Source organism: Pseudorasbora parva, chromosome 25, assembly GCF_024679245.1.
Source record: "Pseudorasbora parva isolate DD20220531a chromosome 25, ASM2467924v1, whole genome shotgun sequence".
NCBI lineage: Eukaryota > Metazoa > Chordata > Actinopteri > Cypriniformes > Gobionidae > Pseudorasbora > Pseudorasbora parva.
Window position 1 is genome coordinate 17,342,784 of NC_090196.1, and position 18,813 is coordinate 17,361,596.

The window sequence follows — 18,813 nt, forward strand, 5'->3', positions numbered from 1 at the left end:
ATGGCGTCACAGACTGTGAATTTGTTCACTGCATTTCATCTATCGAAGCACACACACAGCGAGTATTAACTAACCCTAACCATCACTGTAAAGCTGCTTTGAAGCAATCTGTGTTGTAAAAAGCACTATATAAATGAAGGTGACCATCACACACACACACACACAGAGCAGTGGGAAGGCATTTTTGTTGCCGGCACCCAGGGAGTGATTTTGGGTTAGGTGTCTTGCTCAAGGGCACCTCAGTTGTGGGTTATGAGGGTGGAAGAGAGGGCTGTTCATTCACCCTGGGTGAATCGCCTTCCTGATAACGGGGGTCTCCCGTGCCAGGCAAGTATGTGTCCAGTAAGCACGTGTCTTTTGTGTCCAGCAGAAGAAAGATCATACAGGTTTGTACTAACATGGAAAAAAAGGGTGAATAAATAAAAAAAGGGCAAAGCATCTTGGCTCAATAATTTTAGCTTATTCAGTGTCCAACCTGCTAAAAGGATATGAAAAGACTGACATGAGGAACAGCAACCAAGACAAGACAGAGAGGTATCAAGAGGGTAATGTAAGGAAGGTGACCCTTTGTTCCTCCCCTCTCTAATGCATTAAGAACGAGAGAGCACAACCACCCCTTGAAGACATGTGCCAGAAGAGCACACTTCAAACCTCAGCTGTCATTAGTAAAATTAAAGGTGTACAGCCACACAGTAGTCCAAGAGAGCCATCTCAAAAGATGAGACAGGAGAGAGCAGCACACAGGATCAAACCCAGTCAACATGAGGTGAGAACAAGGATTCAAAGACCAAGAGGTGAGGTGAACCCTGGTTTTGAAGTAGGATGACAGAATCAACATAGAAAATAAAACACAGCACAAAAATAAAGTGATATACTGAAACTGCAAGCACAAGAAATTCAACAACAATCCAAATGCACAAACAATATATGCAACAGGCACACAGTAATTTGAGTGTGCGAGTGCGTGTTGAAAAACCTGTAGACTGCTAATTAGTGAAAACAACTGATTCAAGACTTTTAGTCTGTGGCAATTATCTTTAAGTTCATCTGCTAGCATACCACTTCAGTTGATAAAATAATCTTAAAGGGATACTCTCGTCTCAGTGCGTGCACTTAATCTCTCTGACACGCAGTGACGATCTGATAGCATTTAGCTTGGCTCTCTAAGCCCAGTTCATTCACTATGGAACCAAACAGAGATCAAGTTAGAAGTACCAAACACCTCCACGTTTCCCCTATTTAAATACAGTTACACGAGTAGTTGAACGATCAAGTATGGTGACAAAATAAAACGTGGAGCGTTTCTAATCGGATTAAAAAGGAGAACTATAATGTATGGCGGAATAGCACTTCTGAGAGTACTTCGGCTCGGCGCAATCTACATCATCCCTGCACCACTCTATTTTGTATTATACAGTGCAGAAATCAATGGCAATAACACAGCCAGCAAGCAAACACAGAGTGAATATGCTGTTGCTAGAGTGAGCAGATGAAGCTTATAGGTGTGTGAGTGTGTGTTTGAGTGTGTGACTTGATGGTTCTGAAGTGTGTGTGGGTAGAGGATATGCTTTTAATTGCTCTGTAATCTCGTTCCAGTGCATTCCAGCATCAACTCTATCGTGTTACCCGATAAGACTGATGGTGACCGGGTTCATCAAGGACCAGACGTTGGTTGCCAGTGTGATTATCCTGTTGTCCACTATCACTGCACTAGCCACTCTGTTTAGTACTGTTAAAAGCCAAGAACAACACTTGGCGATATTTAGCCAATATTTTATTTAGTAATTGGATTTGGATTGTTGTTGAATTTCTTGTTGAATAACCGTACTGTAAGGACATTGTTACGTATATTATATTGCATTTCTGCCAATAGATGCTCGAATATTACACACTGCACCTTTAACTGAATACATTTAATTGTTTTCACATGAACAGAATTCACTGATTCTAAGCGATTTGAATAATTTAATTTCATAAATATGCACCACATTAAGTTTATTAGTCTGCTAATGTTAAAACGGTGTAATCCAAATGGATAAAAAATTTAGATGCAATTTAAATGTATAAAAATTAAAGAAACAGTTTTGATCCATCCATTAAAAAAAGGAAAATCTTTATAAAACTTTGTTAAGTATAAATCACTGGTTTCTGGCAACGGCATAGACACTTTAGTTGTATGGATTACTTTTATGATGGATAGATCCAGTGTTGCCACAGTTACTTTGAAAAATGTATCTGATTACTCCTTTAAAAAGTAACTTAGTTACTTTACAGATTACTTGATTTTAAAAGTAACTAAGTAAGATTACAAGTTACTTTATTAGTTACATTCATCAGTTGCCGACAACACCCCTGCCGCCTCAACATAGAAATGACCATTTTTGCAACACACTTTATTAGAAAGTACTTTTTTAACAGTAACGTTAAACAATGTATCTCCTGACGTTTTAAGTTGAAATCAAAAAATAAAATGAAATCAAAATATTTCCTGAAAAAATACTCTCCCTGAGACACAAGAAGAAAGCAAAAATATAATTTTTTTACTAAGGAAAATGTCTAAAATAGTCACTCACAGTGACTTGGATAAATTACTTTAATCTGATTACTGGTTTGGAAATAATAACGCGTTAGAGTACTCGTTACTGGAAAAAAGTAGTCAGATTAGACTAACACATTACTAAGTAACGCGTTACTGGCATCACTGGATGGATCAGATATGCTTTTTGGAGCTTCAAAAACTCATCTGAAGCTTTTTGGCTGAAACAAGAAATTCATATACACCGTAGGCTTGAGGGTGAGTAAATTATGGGATAATTCTAATTTAACTTTAGGCCTTAAATTTAGAACCTTGGCTATTCTTAGTGCGTGTTCATGAACAAATCTTTCTTTGATTGAATCAGTGAACCAGTATGAAATGTTTCTTTTTGTTGTTGTTGTTTTTTTGTTGCAAATGTATCCTTTTTTATAAAGGTTTGAAACAATATGAGGGTGAGTAAATGATGAAAAGATGATCCCTTTAAGAAAACTAACAACCCAAGTTCACATTTAGAAAGGTTATCTTGGCCAAAGAGCTCTATTAGCCAATCAGCATGCAGGAAACGTTTTGTTACTACTCCGGGAAAACAAATGGACCTTGGGCCAACTCACACCCAACACCATGAACAGTTTCAGGCCAGTCTCTTTCACTATAACTCGCTGAAGTTAGGAGTTTATTTATGTTCGTCTTCATTGTGTGCGTTAAAGCTCTTCATGCAACTATAAGAAAAACCTGAGCCAAAATGAGCGAAGTTAAGCGTGCCACTAGATTCATAGCAGAGCTGCCTCCAAAGCAAAACAGCAGTAAACATTTACAGTTGGATTGGCTGTGTTTTAAACACGGGTCCATCAGAGCCTTTTGTTTATGGGGAAAGAGTTGAAAGGAGACAGCATCTTGCACGGTCATAAAAGACGTATAGACAAACCTTAATGGCAAGAAAGAAACCAATCGAGTGCAGAGCAACACTGAAATTAAATTGGGAAAAAATAAGCAGAGTGCTCTGTAAGTCATGTATGCCAATTCAAGCACATGGGAAAGATAAGATAGATATTGATGATATAAATATAGATATATATGAATATATAATTTTTTGATATTTTGATTGATGAAATTTTTTTGAATGCCACTGATACATTTTGCAACAATGATAAAGTATTCTTGATCTTAGTAATAATATCTATATCAATGCTGGCTTTGATGGCATAGACTGGATTTGTGATTGATAATTGAAAAAAAATTAATAAAGCAAAGCATTATGTGCTTTATAAGTACTAATAAACAGCCTATATCCTATTAATATGCATGCTAATAAGCAACTAGTTAATAATGAGAATTGGACCATAAACTTAAGTGTTACCATATCCAATAGTGACATATGTCTTGAATGTTATTGGAAGCTAATTGACTCAAGTTGTTTCAAAGATGTTATCAAGAAAACGTCAGTAAAAACATCCTGATAAATGATCAACACAGATGAGCATCTTGTATACAGAGCCAGTCTCTCAATGAAGAAAGAGCTTTCTACATCTGAGACGAATCATTTCAACCAGATTTCCACATGCTCAGAGGATTCAGTCGGAACATAAGGAGTCTCTGATTTGGCACAAGACCTCCTAGGAAAACACAAACTTAATCTAGAGCCCACCAGCATTCAGTAAGAGCCAAAAACAGAAACATATTTAGACTTCCAAGATTATACAAGTTTGGATTTTTATAAAAGTTTTAGCTTTTTGTCACTTCTCAAAGTTGAAAATGTCCATAAAAAAAAAACATTTCCAGCTAACCACAAAAATGAATTCCCACTTGTTCATACACACACACACAAACACACACACACAAACATGCTGTGTCTCTGTGTCTTACAAATGGAAGGGAATGAGGATAATCTATAAATGTTAAAATACTCATCAATTATGTTATATGATATTAGTGTGAAAATATTTTTTCTGTGTAAAATGTGTAAAAAAATGTATTTTTTTCTATGTTGCCATGACAACATAACACTAAAACCACAAAACACACAATTACTAAGTTTCAAATTTCTTTAAATCCTCAAAAAAAACTAGTGTTTTTGCTAGTTTCAGCCCGACGTCGTTATTATTTTCACGTCCAGCTCCATGCTGTTTAAATAGCAAATGCATTCGCTCCAATCTGTTCACCCATGGGTGTGCTGGTCTGAAAACAAGGTGTGTTCAGGAGTATGAGTTGCTATTTCAAAGGCAACTGAAAACAACTGCACCATTGACTAAAAAAAACCTGTTCTAAAGTCAATAGCGCAGTATTTGTTGTGTTATTTAAAAGGCGCGTTAGTAAATTGGTGCGTCTATTGCTTCTATTGGTGGGTGCAAAACACGCATACAAACACAGATGCACAGCAGCACACAAACATTTTTAAATACTAAAAATAAAAAGACTTCTCTGGGGAAGTATTCAGTCTTTCCACTCACAAATTCTGCAAGCACAACTGGCTTTTAAAGGGAATGGGAGATGATTGGTTTATTGCACATTACGCCCCAAAACACACCTGCGACTCATTAAAAGACTAGGTACAGCCTCTCTCTTAATTCAGTTGAGTACTTACAATATCCCAAATGTTTCCAACTATTTGTAAATTGTGAGAAAATTGCTATTTTAACCAAGGAGCTAGGACGTCTGAGCATAGTGTCTGAGGGAGTCACCTGTCAATTGCGTCATTGTTACCCTCGGTTTACGATTTTGGCAGAAACGCTCTAGCGAGCGCTAAAGCGAACGCACAGAGAACATCATTTTAAAAACACTTAAATAAATCTAATATGATAAACAGAGCTGCGTTACCTCATACTCATGACCGTAAAAGCGGAAAATAGCGCCGGCGACTGTGTCCTGATAAAAGTCCCTTCGTTCGCGAGGCGTGTTTTTGCATAACAATCGCTCCAACGGCTTCGCTAAACTCCACAACATTTGGTCATGCTCTGCTTCATACTACAGTCACGTTAATAACCGCACATTCATCAACATGATTTCTGCCAGAGTCCTATTTTCTACCGGCTGTGAGGTGAAGGCCACATGTCCCAAGATGCTGCACTCAAACTTGGCATCATCAAACTACGCCTTTGTTTTGAATAGGCACCCTCTAGTGGACGGAAAAGTTGCATAGTGCACCTTTAACTCTGACTTTTAAGTGGCCATTTAAGTTGCTATCAGAACAGACCTGCAAGCCGTTTTTAGGTCATGACCCAACAGTCAAGAACTGCTGCAATAAAACAATTTATAATATAAACCAAAGAGCTCCAAATACTCTTTGAAGTCTGTATAAATGTATCTAATATGGCAAGTGATAAAGCAGTTTAATATGATGAATCTTAGCTAATTGGCTGGTGCAAAGGGAGTTCTAAGAAGTGTGAGAGACTCTCTGATGGGTCTCCTCCTCACATTCAAAGCCAGAGATTACCCACTCAACCTAGTAGAAATTCAAAAGCATTACAGCAAGTTGAATGAAAAAGGATGGAGGAATTTCTTATTGTTCTTTCACCTGCATCAGGCCACAGCGGATGGTGTAGGCAGGGTGAACTGGATTAACGAGAATCAGCCCTAATTAAGAGACTCTGAAAATCTCCTATTATTTCTTTGATGGCCTGGAGGACCCATGCGAATAGCTATTTTGAGTGGTATCCTAATTGAAAAGAGCACGGATTCTCAGATGGGGGAAGACTCAGTATTCAGAGGACTGTCACCCGTTTGAAGCGCTGAAGTGTCCTTGAGTCACACTCAAACATTTTAAAACATTTAGAAAAATCCATCTCAACCCTAATAGTAATCACCTGACTAATGGTATGTGTATGCATTTTGTTAAGATTTGGGAAATATTTGAAAGTATACAAATCCCAGTACCAAGTGAAATTAGAAAATGAAATTCTTCTTTAATAATATTATATATATATTATATTATATATATAGTAAAGGAAATAGTCGGCTCCTTCTAGAGCATGTACACATATGCAAACTCTTCAAAAATGGTGCTTAAAATCTCTTGACAAACTAAGGGAAACCTTAGCCATTCATTTAGATGACAACAGCTTTTTGGGGGCCTGAAAACGGGTTTAAAAATAATAGGTTTTAAAAACAATACCTTTACCTTTCCATGTAAACAACAAAAATGCGAACCTGTGTAAATGACGACGTCATGAGCATTACATGTCCACGGATGCGTACATCAACTACGGGCCTGGCATGCAAAATACAGCTTTTTTTGGTAATTTTCGCAGATTCATGTGAACGGGAATCGTATAGACAACGCTTTTTAGCACGTTGTCGCGTAAAAACCCTCTAAAAGACGTAAATGGCATTTCTATATAATGGAAATTAAAGATATAGATTGTACTCAATGTCAGCTTGCTTATTTTGGCTCAAGATAAGGATTTATTAAGCCCACGTCATGCAAACAAGAAATGATGCTTCTAACCACAGGTCGAGTGTTGATGTTCCAACCACAGAACTTTTGCGAAAGTTCGTTGGAACTATGGTTTCGGGGAAAAACACGACTCGTTGAACTATGCTGATAATGACGGAACTTGCGACCATAGTTGGCTAACAATGCTCTCAGGAAACGCACCTTTGAATTGCAGTCCTCCAGGAACTCATCAGTGTCAAATATGCTTGTAAATCTTATAAGAGCCTTGATTATGAGATAAGCTTTTGCCCTGGTCCCATTTAAGTCCCATCTGGGGGACATCAGAAGACCACCCACAGCTCATCCACCAGCTGTCTACTTACCCAGGTGTGGATTCTATATCATATGCCTTGGCTAAGAGGAGACCTTCTGTGTGTTTATGTGATCAGAACAGTCTGCTTATATGATCAAAACTAGCCTGCTAGTATCAAAGTCAATATGTCACCAACAGCGAACAGTCTTGCAGTTCCGTTTGCAAATTAAGAGCTGCTCCGTTTGTCTGAGAAGACTGCCTCATGGGTGACACTGTGACAGCTGAACAAAGTTCTAGTCCTGGCTCCTGATCATTTTCAATCCTGTACACCTCACTCCTACATTGTTGTTTCAATATAGACAAAAATGGCACAAAAAATCATTCAAAAAAAGAAGCTAATAATAGGTTACACCACAAATGTGACTTAGTATCCCCTAGTTACACCTCCTAATACTCCAAAGTGCTTCCATCCTTGTCAGAAGATCCAGTAACCCAAGCCCCCCAGGACTGTATACAATTCAACCTTTTGTAGTCCTATACACTCTATCAATAATGCATCTTTAACCTGCTCACATTCTATACAAACAGCATTGAAACTACTTTCAGAAGAAAAGTGATTTAAGTGAAAATACGAGCTGCTTTGATTGTCCAGTGACCGCTGACTTTATACTTGCATGGTGTCAGAGACCAAAAGACTATCATAGTTTCCAAACGTTGCTTTGATTTGTATTCAGCATCTTCTCCAAGGTCTATTGAATAAGAGCAGAGATCTAGACCACACACCTCTAGCCTGGAAAAGAACAGGAAGCGATCTCAAAGCATCTTAAGCTAGCACTCAACAGACCTGCTCTTGTTTTCTCCAATGGCAGACGGGAGTAGCGCTTTCAGTAGCATGACAGCAAACCCTAGTCTTCTGTCATTAATTAAGTGGCAAGTCAGGGATACTGACCCAACCGCCCAACCGGCAGAGCGCCATAGGGGCCCCAGCGGAACCTGTCAATCTACACGCATCGAGATGAAGATGCTGAGATTCCCGAGTGACGGAGAGAAAGGGACAGACATTCAATGGACGGGGAGATAAAGGAAAATCTGGAGAGATGAGATAGCATATGAAAGACTGGATGTTTTACATTTTATGAAGAAAATGTAAGTAGTGCTTGTTTGTGTTAAACTATCATTTTGATCTGAGTGTTATAGATGGTTGAAAATTGATATACTGTTGCTATGATTTTCAAATAAGTTCTAAAGCATTGCGAGATGGTTGTGGAGTATTTGTTAGCTATTGCTAGGGAATTATAATTGTTTGAGTAGTGGTTTGCTTGCTGCTAGGTTCCAGGTGGATGCTAAGGTATTCTGGAGGGTTGCTGATTTCAAACTCTGATGCATTTAAACATTTCTAATTTGGGAAGCAATGATATTAAAATTGCGGCTCAGGAGCACAAATCTACTACTACAATTTTGCATGCAATTGGAATTTTATTTTTTATTTTATTTTTTGCATTTCCCTATGTTCGCAAGTAAACATTTTGTATTGGAAAAAAACATATGAAGTTAGCCTGGGAAAACCCAGACAACTTCCGGCAAATTTAGATTTGCTCTGCAAGTAGTCTGGCAAAGAGCCCATTCAAGCCCATTTCTAATCCGCCAAAATCGCCGCACCAGTCAGAAACGTTGGGACGGGCTTTACACGATGATGACAGCGCAGCGACTGTGAAGCAGATTTTGTTCATTACAAAGATGGATGCCATCGTGGAACATCACTCGTTCGAATCAGCTATCACGTCTGTGTTACTTTTCGTTAAATCCCGAGAAAAGAACAACACTCGGCTACTCTGTGCTAACACACACACACAGCAGCTCTGGATCTGGCCTTTCTGTTCTTATTTCCTCATACTATATCTAGTAATCATGTAAAAATTGTAAATAAATAACTAGCGTAACAAATCTCAAGTCTGAAAATGTTCTAACATCTGAAATGACTGAATTTGAATAAAGTTTGAGACACAATTTTCCAAAGACTCCAGATTATTATTTAAATATTATTACATTATTTTTATATATATATATATATATATATACATATATATATATATATATATATACATATATATATATATATATACATATACATATATATATATATATACATATATACATATATATACATACATATATACATATATATACATACATATATACATATATACATATACATATATACATATACATATATACATATACACATATACATATACATATACACATATACATATACATATACATATACATATACATATATATATATATATATATATATATATATATATATATAAAGAATGTATATATAAAGAATATACAAAGAATGGTGTGAAAAGGAAAAAACATCCAGTATGCAGCAGTCCTGTGGGTGAAAATGCCTTGTTGATGCTAGAGGTCAGAGGAGAATGGGCCGACTGATTCAAGCTAATAGAAGAGCAACTTTGACTGAAATAACCACTCGTTACAACCGAGGTATGCAGCAAAGCATTTGTAAAGCCACAACACGCACAACCTTGAGGCAGATGGGCTACAACAGCAGAAGACCCCACCGGGTACCACTCATCTCCACTACAAATAGGGAAAATAGGATACAATTTGCATGAACAGTTGACGACTGGAAAAATGTTGCTTGGTCTGATGAGTCTCGATGAGTCAGAATTTGGCGTAAACTGAATGAGAACATGGATCCATCATGCCTTGTTACCACTGTGCAGACTTGTGGTGGTGGTGTAATGGTGTGGGGGATTTTTTCTGAGCACACTTTAGGCCCCTTAGTGCCAATTGGGCATTGTTTAAATGCCACGGCCTACCTGAGCATAGTTTCTGACCATGTCCATCCCTTTATGACCACCATGTACCCATCCTCTGATGGCTACTTCCAGCAGGATAATGCACCCTGTCACAAAGCTTGAACCATTTCAAATTGGTTTCTTGAACATGACAATGAGTTCACTGGCCTAAAATGACCCCTACAGGCCACCAGATCTCAACCCAATAGAGCCGCTTTGGGATGTGGTGGAACGGGAGCTTCATGCCCTAGATATGCATCCCACAAATCTCCATCAACTGCAAGATGCTATCCTATCAATATGGGCCAACATTTCTAAAGAATGCTTTCAGCACCTTGTTGAATCAATGCCACATAGAATTAAGGCAGTTCTGAAGGCGAAAGGGGGTCAAACACAGTATTAGTATGGTGTTCTAATAATGGCCAATGCGATCAGAGCTCAATGTTTTCTGTTCGACCGTCAATCCGAGATGCTTCAGTTGTTCTGAGATGCTATTAGGGTTTCCAAATTTCACAAATATGTTGATGGAGTGGCAGTGAACACCAGCTATTATCATATGTTTTTACAACAACGGCAAAAGTCGTCAGAAGCCATTGCAACATCTTCCTCGAAATCACAAACGGAGAATTGCTGTCTCAGATGATTCTCCATCGCTCTGCATAAGTCATCGTCCGTTGCTGACACCCCATTGGAAATGATTTGTCTATGAAGCTTTGCCAGACCATAACTCAGTTACCACTGAGAATGGTCTGGTTTTAACCAGGCTAATATGAAGTGGAAAGAAAACTAGATTTCAATGCTTTTGCAAGGAAAAAAATGTTTGCGAGCAAATGTAAACATTCTATGGAAATGCAATACTTTTGCGAGAGATGAACATGATGAACGAATCAGTGTTTTGAACAAATCTGTAAATTATTTATTTATTTGAATCACTGAAAGAACTTGTTTTGTTCCTGAATAAATCCATTTTCTTCAACAAATAGTTTGAATGAATGATTCAATAACTCATTCATGAAAACGGTGGCTGAATTACATTACAAATGCTGCCAAAATTAATTTTGTTTGTTGAATGACTCACTCAACAGTCATTTGTTGTGCTCCTATTAAGAAATATCATCTTTTGTTGTCCACTGAAGACAGAAAGTCATGCAGGGTTGCAAAGGCATTTTTGGATGAACTATCCCTTTAATACACCCAGCAGCGCTCCACATAGGTGTTTGCAATAAAAGAGCATAAACAGGAAAGCTTCTGACACACTCAGTTCAAGTTCAGCCCACTCTCCCACACAGACACACAAAAGTACCCCAACTCGCTCATCCATCCTTTGTGACATGGGAGCACCACCATTGGGACAAATCAGGGGCCCTCCTGAATGTCACACTCACATGCCACAACAATAAGACCCCCCTCCCAGTCCAGACACCCTGCGTTGTTGCATGTCCACGAGCACCGGCCGCCTCTTGCCAGCCAGGCATAAAACAAATCGAGCAGCTGACAGCATAATTCACTAAGAGGGACTGGCCCAAGGCCATGGGCAGGATGGTGCAGAGATTTGGCTTGCCATCAGTGCCCCCCTTCACCACCATCCCATCCACCGCCCTGGTTCACTCAGCCTCGGCCCCTCCACTGTCTCTGGAACGAGAGAAAAGACATGACTCTGAGGCTCAGTGCGTCCCCTCCGCATGGGTGAATGTGCTTGAGCCTAATACTGAATAATCTGTTCATCAAATGCCCCCGTCGCTGCTGTCGGGGCGAAATATGCTCCGGTTTTCACAAGCAGATTCGGACAGGGGTCTGGATGGTAAGCTGACCCAAGTGCCCACACCAAAGAGCAAAAAGGAGAGAGAAAACGCAGACAAAAAAACTGTTGGACACTTACAAACGAGCACAAAGACTGAATCAGTAAAGCCTTTGTTCAGAACAACGTGATTGTGTGTATTATATATCGATTTTATTGAGTCATTAAAATTTTGGACAAAATATGGATAATTATTTTGTCTGTTTTTACTCCAATAATAGCCAGTCCCATATGAAGTTAATGAATCAGTGTTATGCACAAATCTGTACATTAACCAATGAATCATCCATCATATCAATTTTATACAGTTCATCAATTTTATAGTCAATATTGAGTCATTTACATTTTAGACAATATATGGATAGTTATTTTGTCTGCTTTTGCTCCAATAATAAACACCTTCCCATATGAAGCCAATAAATGAATCAGGTGTTTTGAACGAATCTCTGAATAATTAATTTAATCCCTGAATAAGTTCCTGAATAAATCGTTTTCTTTACAAAAAAATTTGATTGACTGAATGATTCAATCAAGTCATTCATGAAAACGGTGGCTGAATAAGATTACAAATTCTGCCCCTAATTAATTTTGTTTGCTGAATGAATCTTTTCATTTTGAATAAATCTGTAAAGTATTCAATGACTCACTCATAAAGAATGAGTTGTCAAAAAAAACAGTGGCTAAAGACATAATAATATACTATATTTTATACTATATAAACCATTCTAGGGCTGTTTCGAATGCCATTTTTTGAGCTTCGAAGCTTAGGTGGCAATCAATATCGAATATTCGAAGCTTCGGTGGGTGGGGCTAAATATATAATAATAGTGTCGGTTTGCATTTGTATCATCTTTCACGACTTCACGTTTCACTCTTCGGCATCGTAAATGTGTTGCGGCAGACCCAGTGGAGTGCAGTGTTGCATTTGGTGCAATATGATCAGGTGGCACACATTCTTTAAATATTAATAAGCATTTAATAATCTTTTAAATAGAACAGTTTCCGGTACGCATTACACGGGCAGGTTTATGCTCCGAAAACGGACAGTGCACAAGTGATACAAAACACAAAGTCTGTTGAGAGCAAGAACTTTAATAAGGTATTAATAACGAACCTTTCTTTAAAACAAATGAATCCCAAAACAGAAATTAAATTAGTAACACACAGTGATTTCAATGAACTGTAATAAATAAAGAACACGGTAGCATGCTTATAAACAGTTGAATAAGAATAAATGAATCGTTTTTAAAATGACACAAAATGTAATATCTATTACAATTAGTTTTATTCTATATAAGGGATTTATTTTGTCTTATTCTGACTTTTTGTTAATTTAAATCTTTAAAATGCGCGATGCTTTTATTGAAAGCATGTTGCGGTGTTTTTTTTAATTTATTATTATTATTTCAAGCATGAGTGAGAATGAGTCCGCGACGGAAGTCACGTGTTGAGAAAAAAAAAAAAAAACGAATATTCGAATCTCAAAACTGAAAATCGAATGCCACCTCACCGAACGAATATTCGAATATTCGATTATTCTAGTACAGCCCTAAACCATTCCAAAGCATAAAAAAAGCAATGTAGTATAGTTGTATAATATTATGAAGGTTTCATTTCATGAATAAATCAGTGTTTTTATCAGCTGAATCGGTTGAGTGAATGATTCTCTAAAACAAGTGGGTCTCTACATGTTTTAGTCAAAGTTGTGTTGAGTTATCAAAATCAACCAAACATCACTGAGGCCATCCAGGCTATTGGATAAATGTAGTCGAATACATATTTAGTTACTGTTTCAGCAAACTTGAATTCACCCAGTTTCACTATGGGAGAGGAGTATGTATTTTAGTACTGGAAAATGCCCAAAAGGGTTGTTCTGCTCAGAGACTAATTGGAGCTTGTAGTGACACACACTGCCACACGTCCCACACAGGTGGACACACATGAGCCATGAGGCAGCGGAGGGGCCGCGTGAACCCCGGACTGACAGCTTTACAGTCCACAACTACCATCTGTCACAAACCCAAGACCCGACAAACAACACAGGGACTTCCTCAGTGGAAAAACAGAGCAGTGCCAAAAAAGTGTAGAAGGGAAAAAGAGTTGTTTGCTATAGTACAGCACTTGAGAAGACAGATGGTGTGAGAGAGAGAGAGAGAGAGAGAGAGAGAGAGAGAGAGAGAGAGAGAGAGAGAGAGAGAGAGAGAGAGAGAGAGAGAGAGAGAGAGAGAGATTCATTCACTAGCTCGCGTCCTAAAGATTTAGCCCTTCCTTTGTGCCACACATTTCATCACAGCATCATTTAGAGCACCAAACCAAAAAGAAGAAAAGTAGTAATGGACAAGAAAGCAGCTGAGCCCAAAGTTGTTTTTTGTTTTTAGCAGGTACCGGTTGGCTATCTCGGTTCACTAGCTGACTTACAAAAGGGCTTTTTCCAAGTCCTAAGTAAAATGGCTTTGGCCAGCTTTTTGAGGCTTTGTCTCAGACTGCATCCAAAAGATTAATCCAGGCATATCAGTCGCCTCCTTGGCACATCGGAACAGAAAGTGAACAAAATAGTGAGCCTTGAATATAAGTCTAAGTTTGTATAAACATTTGTCTCTTTCTACTCAACTGCATAGGGGCGATTTAACAATACATGGCATTCGTTAACTTCCAACTGAGTTACATTTCTTCTCATAGGGTGCGCAAAAAAACAAACAAAACAGCATAGACGCACACTTTTTTCTTTATTTCTATAATTACTTTTGCAAGTTAATAACAAGCAGTAAGATAAGGTATTAATTACTTAAAGGTGAACTCAAAGGTTTTTTGAGCTCTTATTATTAGTGTAAGTGATTTTGGACTACACTGACACCTATTGGCCTGGATGAATGAAGTTAACTAACTGCTGACTATTCATACTGAAGGTGTTTATTTTCCCTTTCTTTCTATTTATTGTTTTGATCTGTTATCTTTATGCCATCACCCACATCATACACACCGATTGTGAAATACAAGCCCCTCCCTTCCCCTACAAAATACATGAATGATTTTAAAGGTTTCTGATTATTTTTGTTTCCATCCAACTTCTTTGAAACACTTTGTCAATTCGATGTATGAAACTATGAACTTAGCAATGCAGAATGTGACTTTGGCATCAATAAAAATATAAAGCAGATATTAAAGTTACGTTTTCACTGAATCAGAGTATGAATTTACCGGTTGCATGATTATACAGCAGAATATGTGTATACTCTCTAATGTAGGCTACAATTCATGCTCACTTGTTCAATATTGACTGACTGGCTATAGTAGGTACAATAGACACTTTAAACAGCGTAAATTGCCATTAGATTGCTCACTGTGAATCAACAAAGTGTACATTTTGGACATAAATCACGTTTAGCTAAATCCTGTTTAAAGTTTGAACCTCAAGTTCAATAGAAAAATGCTTGCCGTGCAAACTATAACACCCAGCACTTTAAGCACCTGAACAGCATTCTATATAATAATTTCTAAGCACATTAATGAAGGATTTCTTAAAAGCAGATGAAGTACACAACAGAATCTGAATCTTGCTTTACCTGTGTAACAGAAGAGTGCGATCTGCGCAAGAAACAGTGCGTATCTCGTCGCAAGCGCTTCCATTATTCTCTGATTGTGGAGTAATATGGCTGGAAAGAGTAAACGGGGTGAAGTCGAGCTCGTCGACAGAGGAACTCCTCTCCCGAAGAGCCGCAGGGTATCACATTGGTTGGGTAACGGTAGGAGATGCACCCTTCAGCGGTCAGATCCACTCCGCTTTCCGCTGCATGGATGTGCGCGCGTCCGGATGAAACGCATCGCCTGGCGCTCCGTGAGTTCGGCTGGATGTGCGCGCGCCGCCCACAGTTCACCACACACACACACACAAAAAAGTTTGGTAACACTTATAGAGACTCTCTATATAGCCTATAACGTTTTATAAAATGTATACATATAGCTATAAATAGTACTGAAACCAATAGTCTTTTTTACAAATAATTCTAACAAGACTTTAATGAATTATAACCAGTTACGTCATAATCGCACGATAAATTAGCCTACTAAATTACTTAATTATTTATAATAAACTAGCCCATTAGATCTTTTCGTAAATACCTGTACACCGTTTCATAACATAACCATACCTTGCATATAGCCTAGGCTACTATAAAATGAAATGTTTCTGCTTGTCGCAGAAGAAATGAAGTGCTCCTGTCCTAAAAATAAGCAAAGATGTGATTTCGTGATGTTAAAAAATAAGATACGTATTGGTGTAGTACATCAACTCGATAAATAATCTGATAATGTTTAATAACACAAGCATAACGTTACCTTGCATATAGGCTACTATAAAATTAGATGTTTATTTAAGCAGTGTCGCAGAAGCAATTAAGTGGTCCTGTCCTAAAAATAAGTAGCCTGACCAGCCAGACCCACATCAAGATGTTTGGTCTGGAAACTCACCATTGACAGGGCTCAATCTGAGGGGTGGGATAAACGGTTGTCTTTCAAACTCCCTCCGCATGCAATCCACAACTTTCCCGAACTCTGACCTTTCCCATGAACGCTATGGCAACGTAGAACAAACCGGTAACGAACTTCCGGTTTACGTTAGTCTGCACCCACTGTTATCAGCTAAACGCTTGGTTGTATTATCAGGATTCAGGAGTAGACTTTTATAACAACGCAAAATGATCACATGTCCCAGATGGTCGCATGGATCTGACTATCTTACAAGAACTTACTAATATCTGTAGCACTAAGCTTATGCGGTGCAGACATTTTGCCACAGTGTGGTAGGCTCCACGCGAGAGTTACCTTCCTTCCATGCGCCTGTAAATCGGTTTTATTTTATTATAAATAAAGGTTTAGTTGTTTCTAACTAATTATTTTATATATATATTTCCACTTTGCGGGAGTCTCGCAAAATAATTGTATTTTCCCGTAATAATTTGTATTTTTAATGTGTCTTGCTACACATTAAATTTGTAAATTATTGAAAACAATAAACATACCCTTGCAAAAATTATACACTTTTACTGCAGTAGCCTATTTTAAATAGTTTAAACTAATATATAAACTCAATAATTACATTTACAGCAATGAAATGTTATGTTTTTTTATTACAATGCACTTAAATTCATTGAAGTTCATGCATCTATTTTCATGTTGATTAAAAAAAAGTCTACTGACAATATCTGACATGAACATCATTTCAACAATTACAAATATTAAAATATAAATATTACTTCTACATCACATGTCTTGAGTTTATTTGAAGCTCGTTGGGCATTGAATGGAGTGCGTAAGGTGCTAGGCCTATGGAAGTAAAACTGTGCCACTGGATTTTGAATTCTGATTTTTAGCACTGAATTTTTTTACATCGAATTTTTAACACTGAATTTTATTTTGCATCTAAATCAGACTTTGAATTTTAAAAGCCATCGAATTTCTAGCTCTGTTTTTTTTGCCTATGACATTTTTTCAATGTTTTAAAAAAATTCAGTGTAAAAAGAAATTCAACGTCTCAAAAAATTCAGTGTAAAAAAATTCAACGTCTCAAAAGATTCAGTGTAAAATAATTCAACGTCTCAAAAAATTCAGTGTAAAAATATTCAGAGTCAACATCCGGGTAACCAAGGAGAAGCAATCGATCCCTGTATTAAATCATCCAACATCCAGCCAATCATTTACGCTCCATTGATCATGAGTAAACTCACCGAAGCGCCATCGTCTGTGTTCTGAGCCATGCTGCTGAGCTCTGGAGCTCACCTGAAGTGAACTTCCCCGCCTTCCTGTTTCAGCGTCACATGACCAATGGAGCGTAAATGATTGGCTGGATGTTGGATGATTTAATACAGGGATCGATTGCTTCTCCTTGGTTACCCGGATGTTGACTCTGAATTTTGAAATTTTGAACACTGAAATTTTTGAGACGTTGAATTTCTTTTTACACTGAATTTTTTTAAAACATTGAAAAAATGTCATAGGCAAAAAAAACAGAGTTAGAAATTCGATGGCTTTTAAAATTCTAAGTCTGATTTAGATGCAAAATAAAATTCAGTGCTAAAAATTAGATGTAAAAAAATTCAGTGCTAAAAATTAGAATTCAAAATCCAGTGGCACAGTTTTACTTCCATACTAGGCAACATGTCAAACGGGTCCGTTTATGTTGCATGGTTTATGGAAGCAAGATTTTGGAGGTGTGAGACCCAGGCGCTCAGCGCTCATTAACCCCGGCGAGAGCAGCCTTCCTTCTGACGACTGCCGCTGCCTGGCAGAAGCCCCTCCCATGACATGCAAATTCGCGTCTGTTGTGTTGTGAATGTCACACGTGAATGAAGCGAATGGACTCAAAATGTTCACGTGTCCAACTTCGCGCGAATAGCTATTTATTTGCGTCACTCGCGTCTGGTGTGAACGCTGCATAACTTATGTGTGCTAAACCGGAACTGAGATACCGTCAGTATCGAGTGTCATGGCGACACCCACTAAGACTGGCAGGAAAGTTGTGGATAGGATAGCGCTACAACCAACCAGAGCAACGTTAAGTGGAGCTAGTTGAAGCTAGTAAAAAAGGTGAAGATTAAACTTTCGCAGTAGGCTATTCGGTCTGCAAAACTCCAAACAAATCTTCCCTTTTTATAAGAATGGCTTCAGTGCCGTTTTTTGTTCTTTTCTCAGAGTAAAGCTCAACTCCAAGTCTTCCAGAGTCGCGGTCAAAGCTGATTCAAAAGACCGCCGTTGGCCAGTTTCTGTGTTTACTAGAAGCAGCAAGCACAACTCGGCCGTCATTATGTGAAGCCCCGCCCACCGACTCTATACACAATGTGATTGGCCTGACCAGAGTTTGGTTTTTACAGCTCAGAAGTGTATTGAGAGTTGTTAGACGACATTCGCAGCAGATTAGATTTGCTGCCGCTAGGGTGCATCTAGATTTCTAGGCTAAAAAATAAGCAAAGATGT

At 38.1% G+C, this 18,813-nt stretch overlaps 1 protein-coding gene across 7 annotated transcripts in view; it reads right to left on the reverse strand.

Moving 5' to 3' along the window:
• The window catches only part of ptprz1a (protein tyrosine phosphatase receptor type Z1a), a 67,929-nt gene extending 52,272 nt beyond the window's left edge, over nt 1–15,657 (reverse strand). For 6 of the 7 annotated variants that reach the window (XM_067435804.1, XM_067435803.1, XM_067435802.1 and 3 more), the window contains exon 1: nt 15,408–15,541. In XM_067435804.1, coding sequence (XP_067291905.1) covers nt 15,408–15,471 — 64 coding nt within the window. In that variant the 5' untranslated portion in view covers nt 15,472–15,541. Of the gene's footprint in view, nt 1–15,407 lie in introns of all 7 variants that reach the window. The other variant, XM_067435798.1, reaches the window with a different exon arrangement.
• Between the last annotated feature and the right edge of the window lie 3,156 nt (nt 15,658–18,813).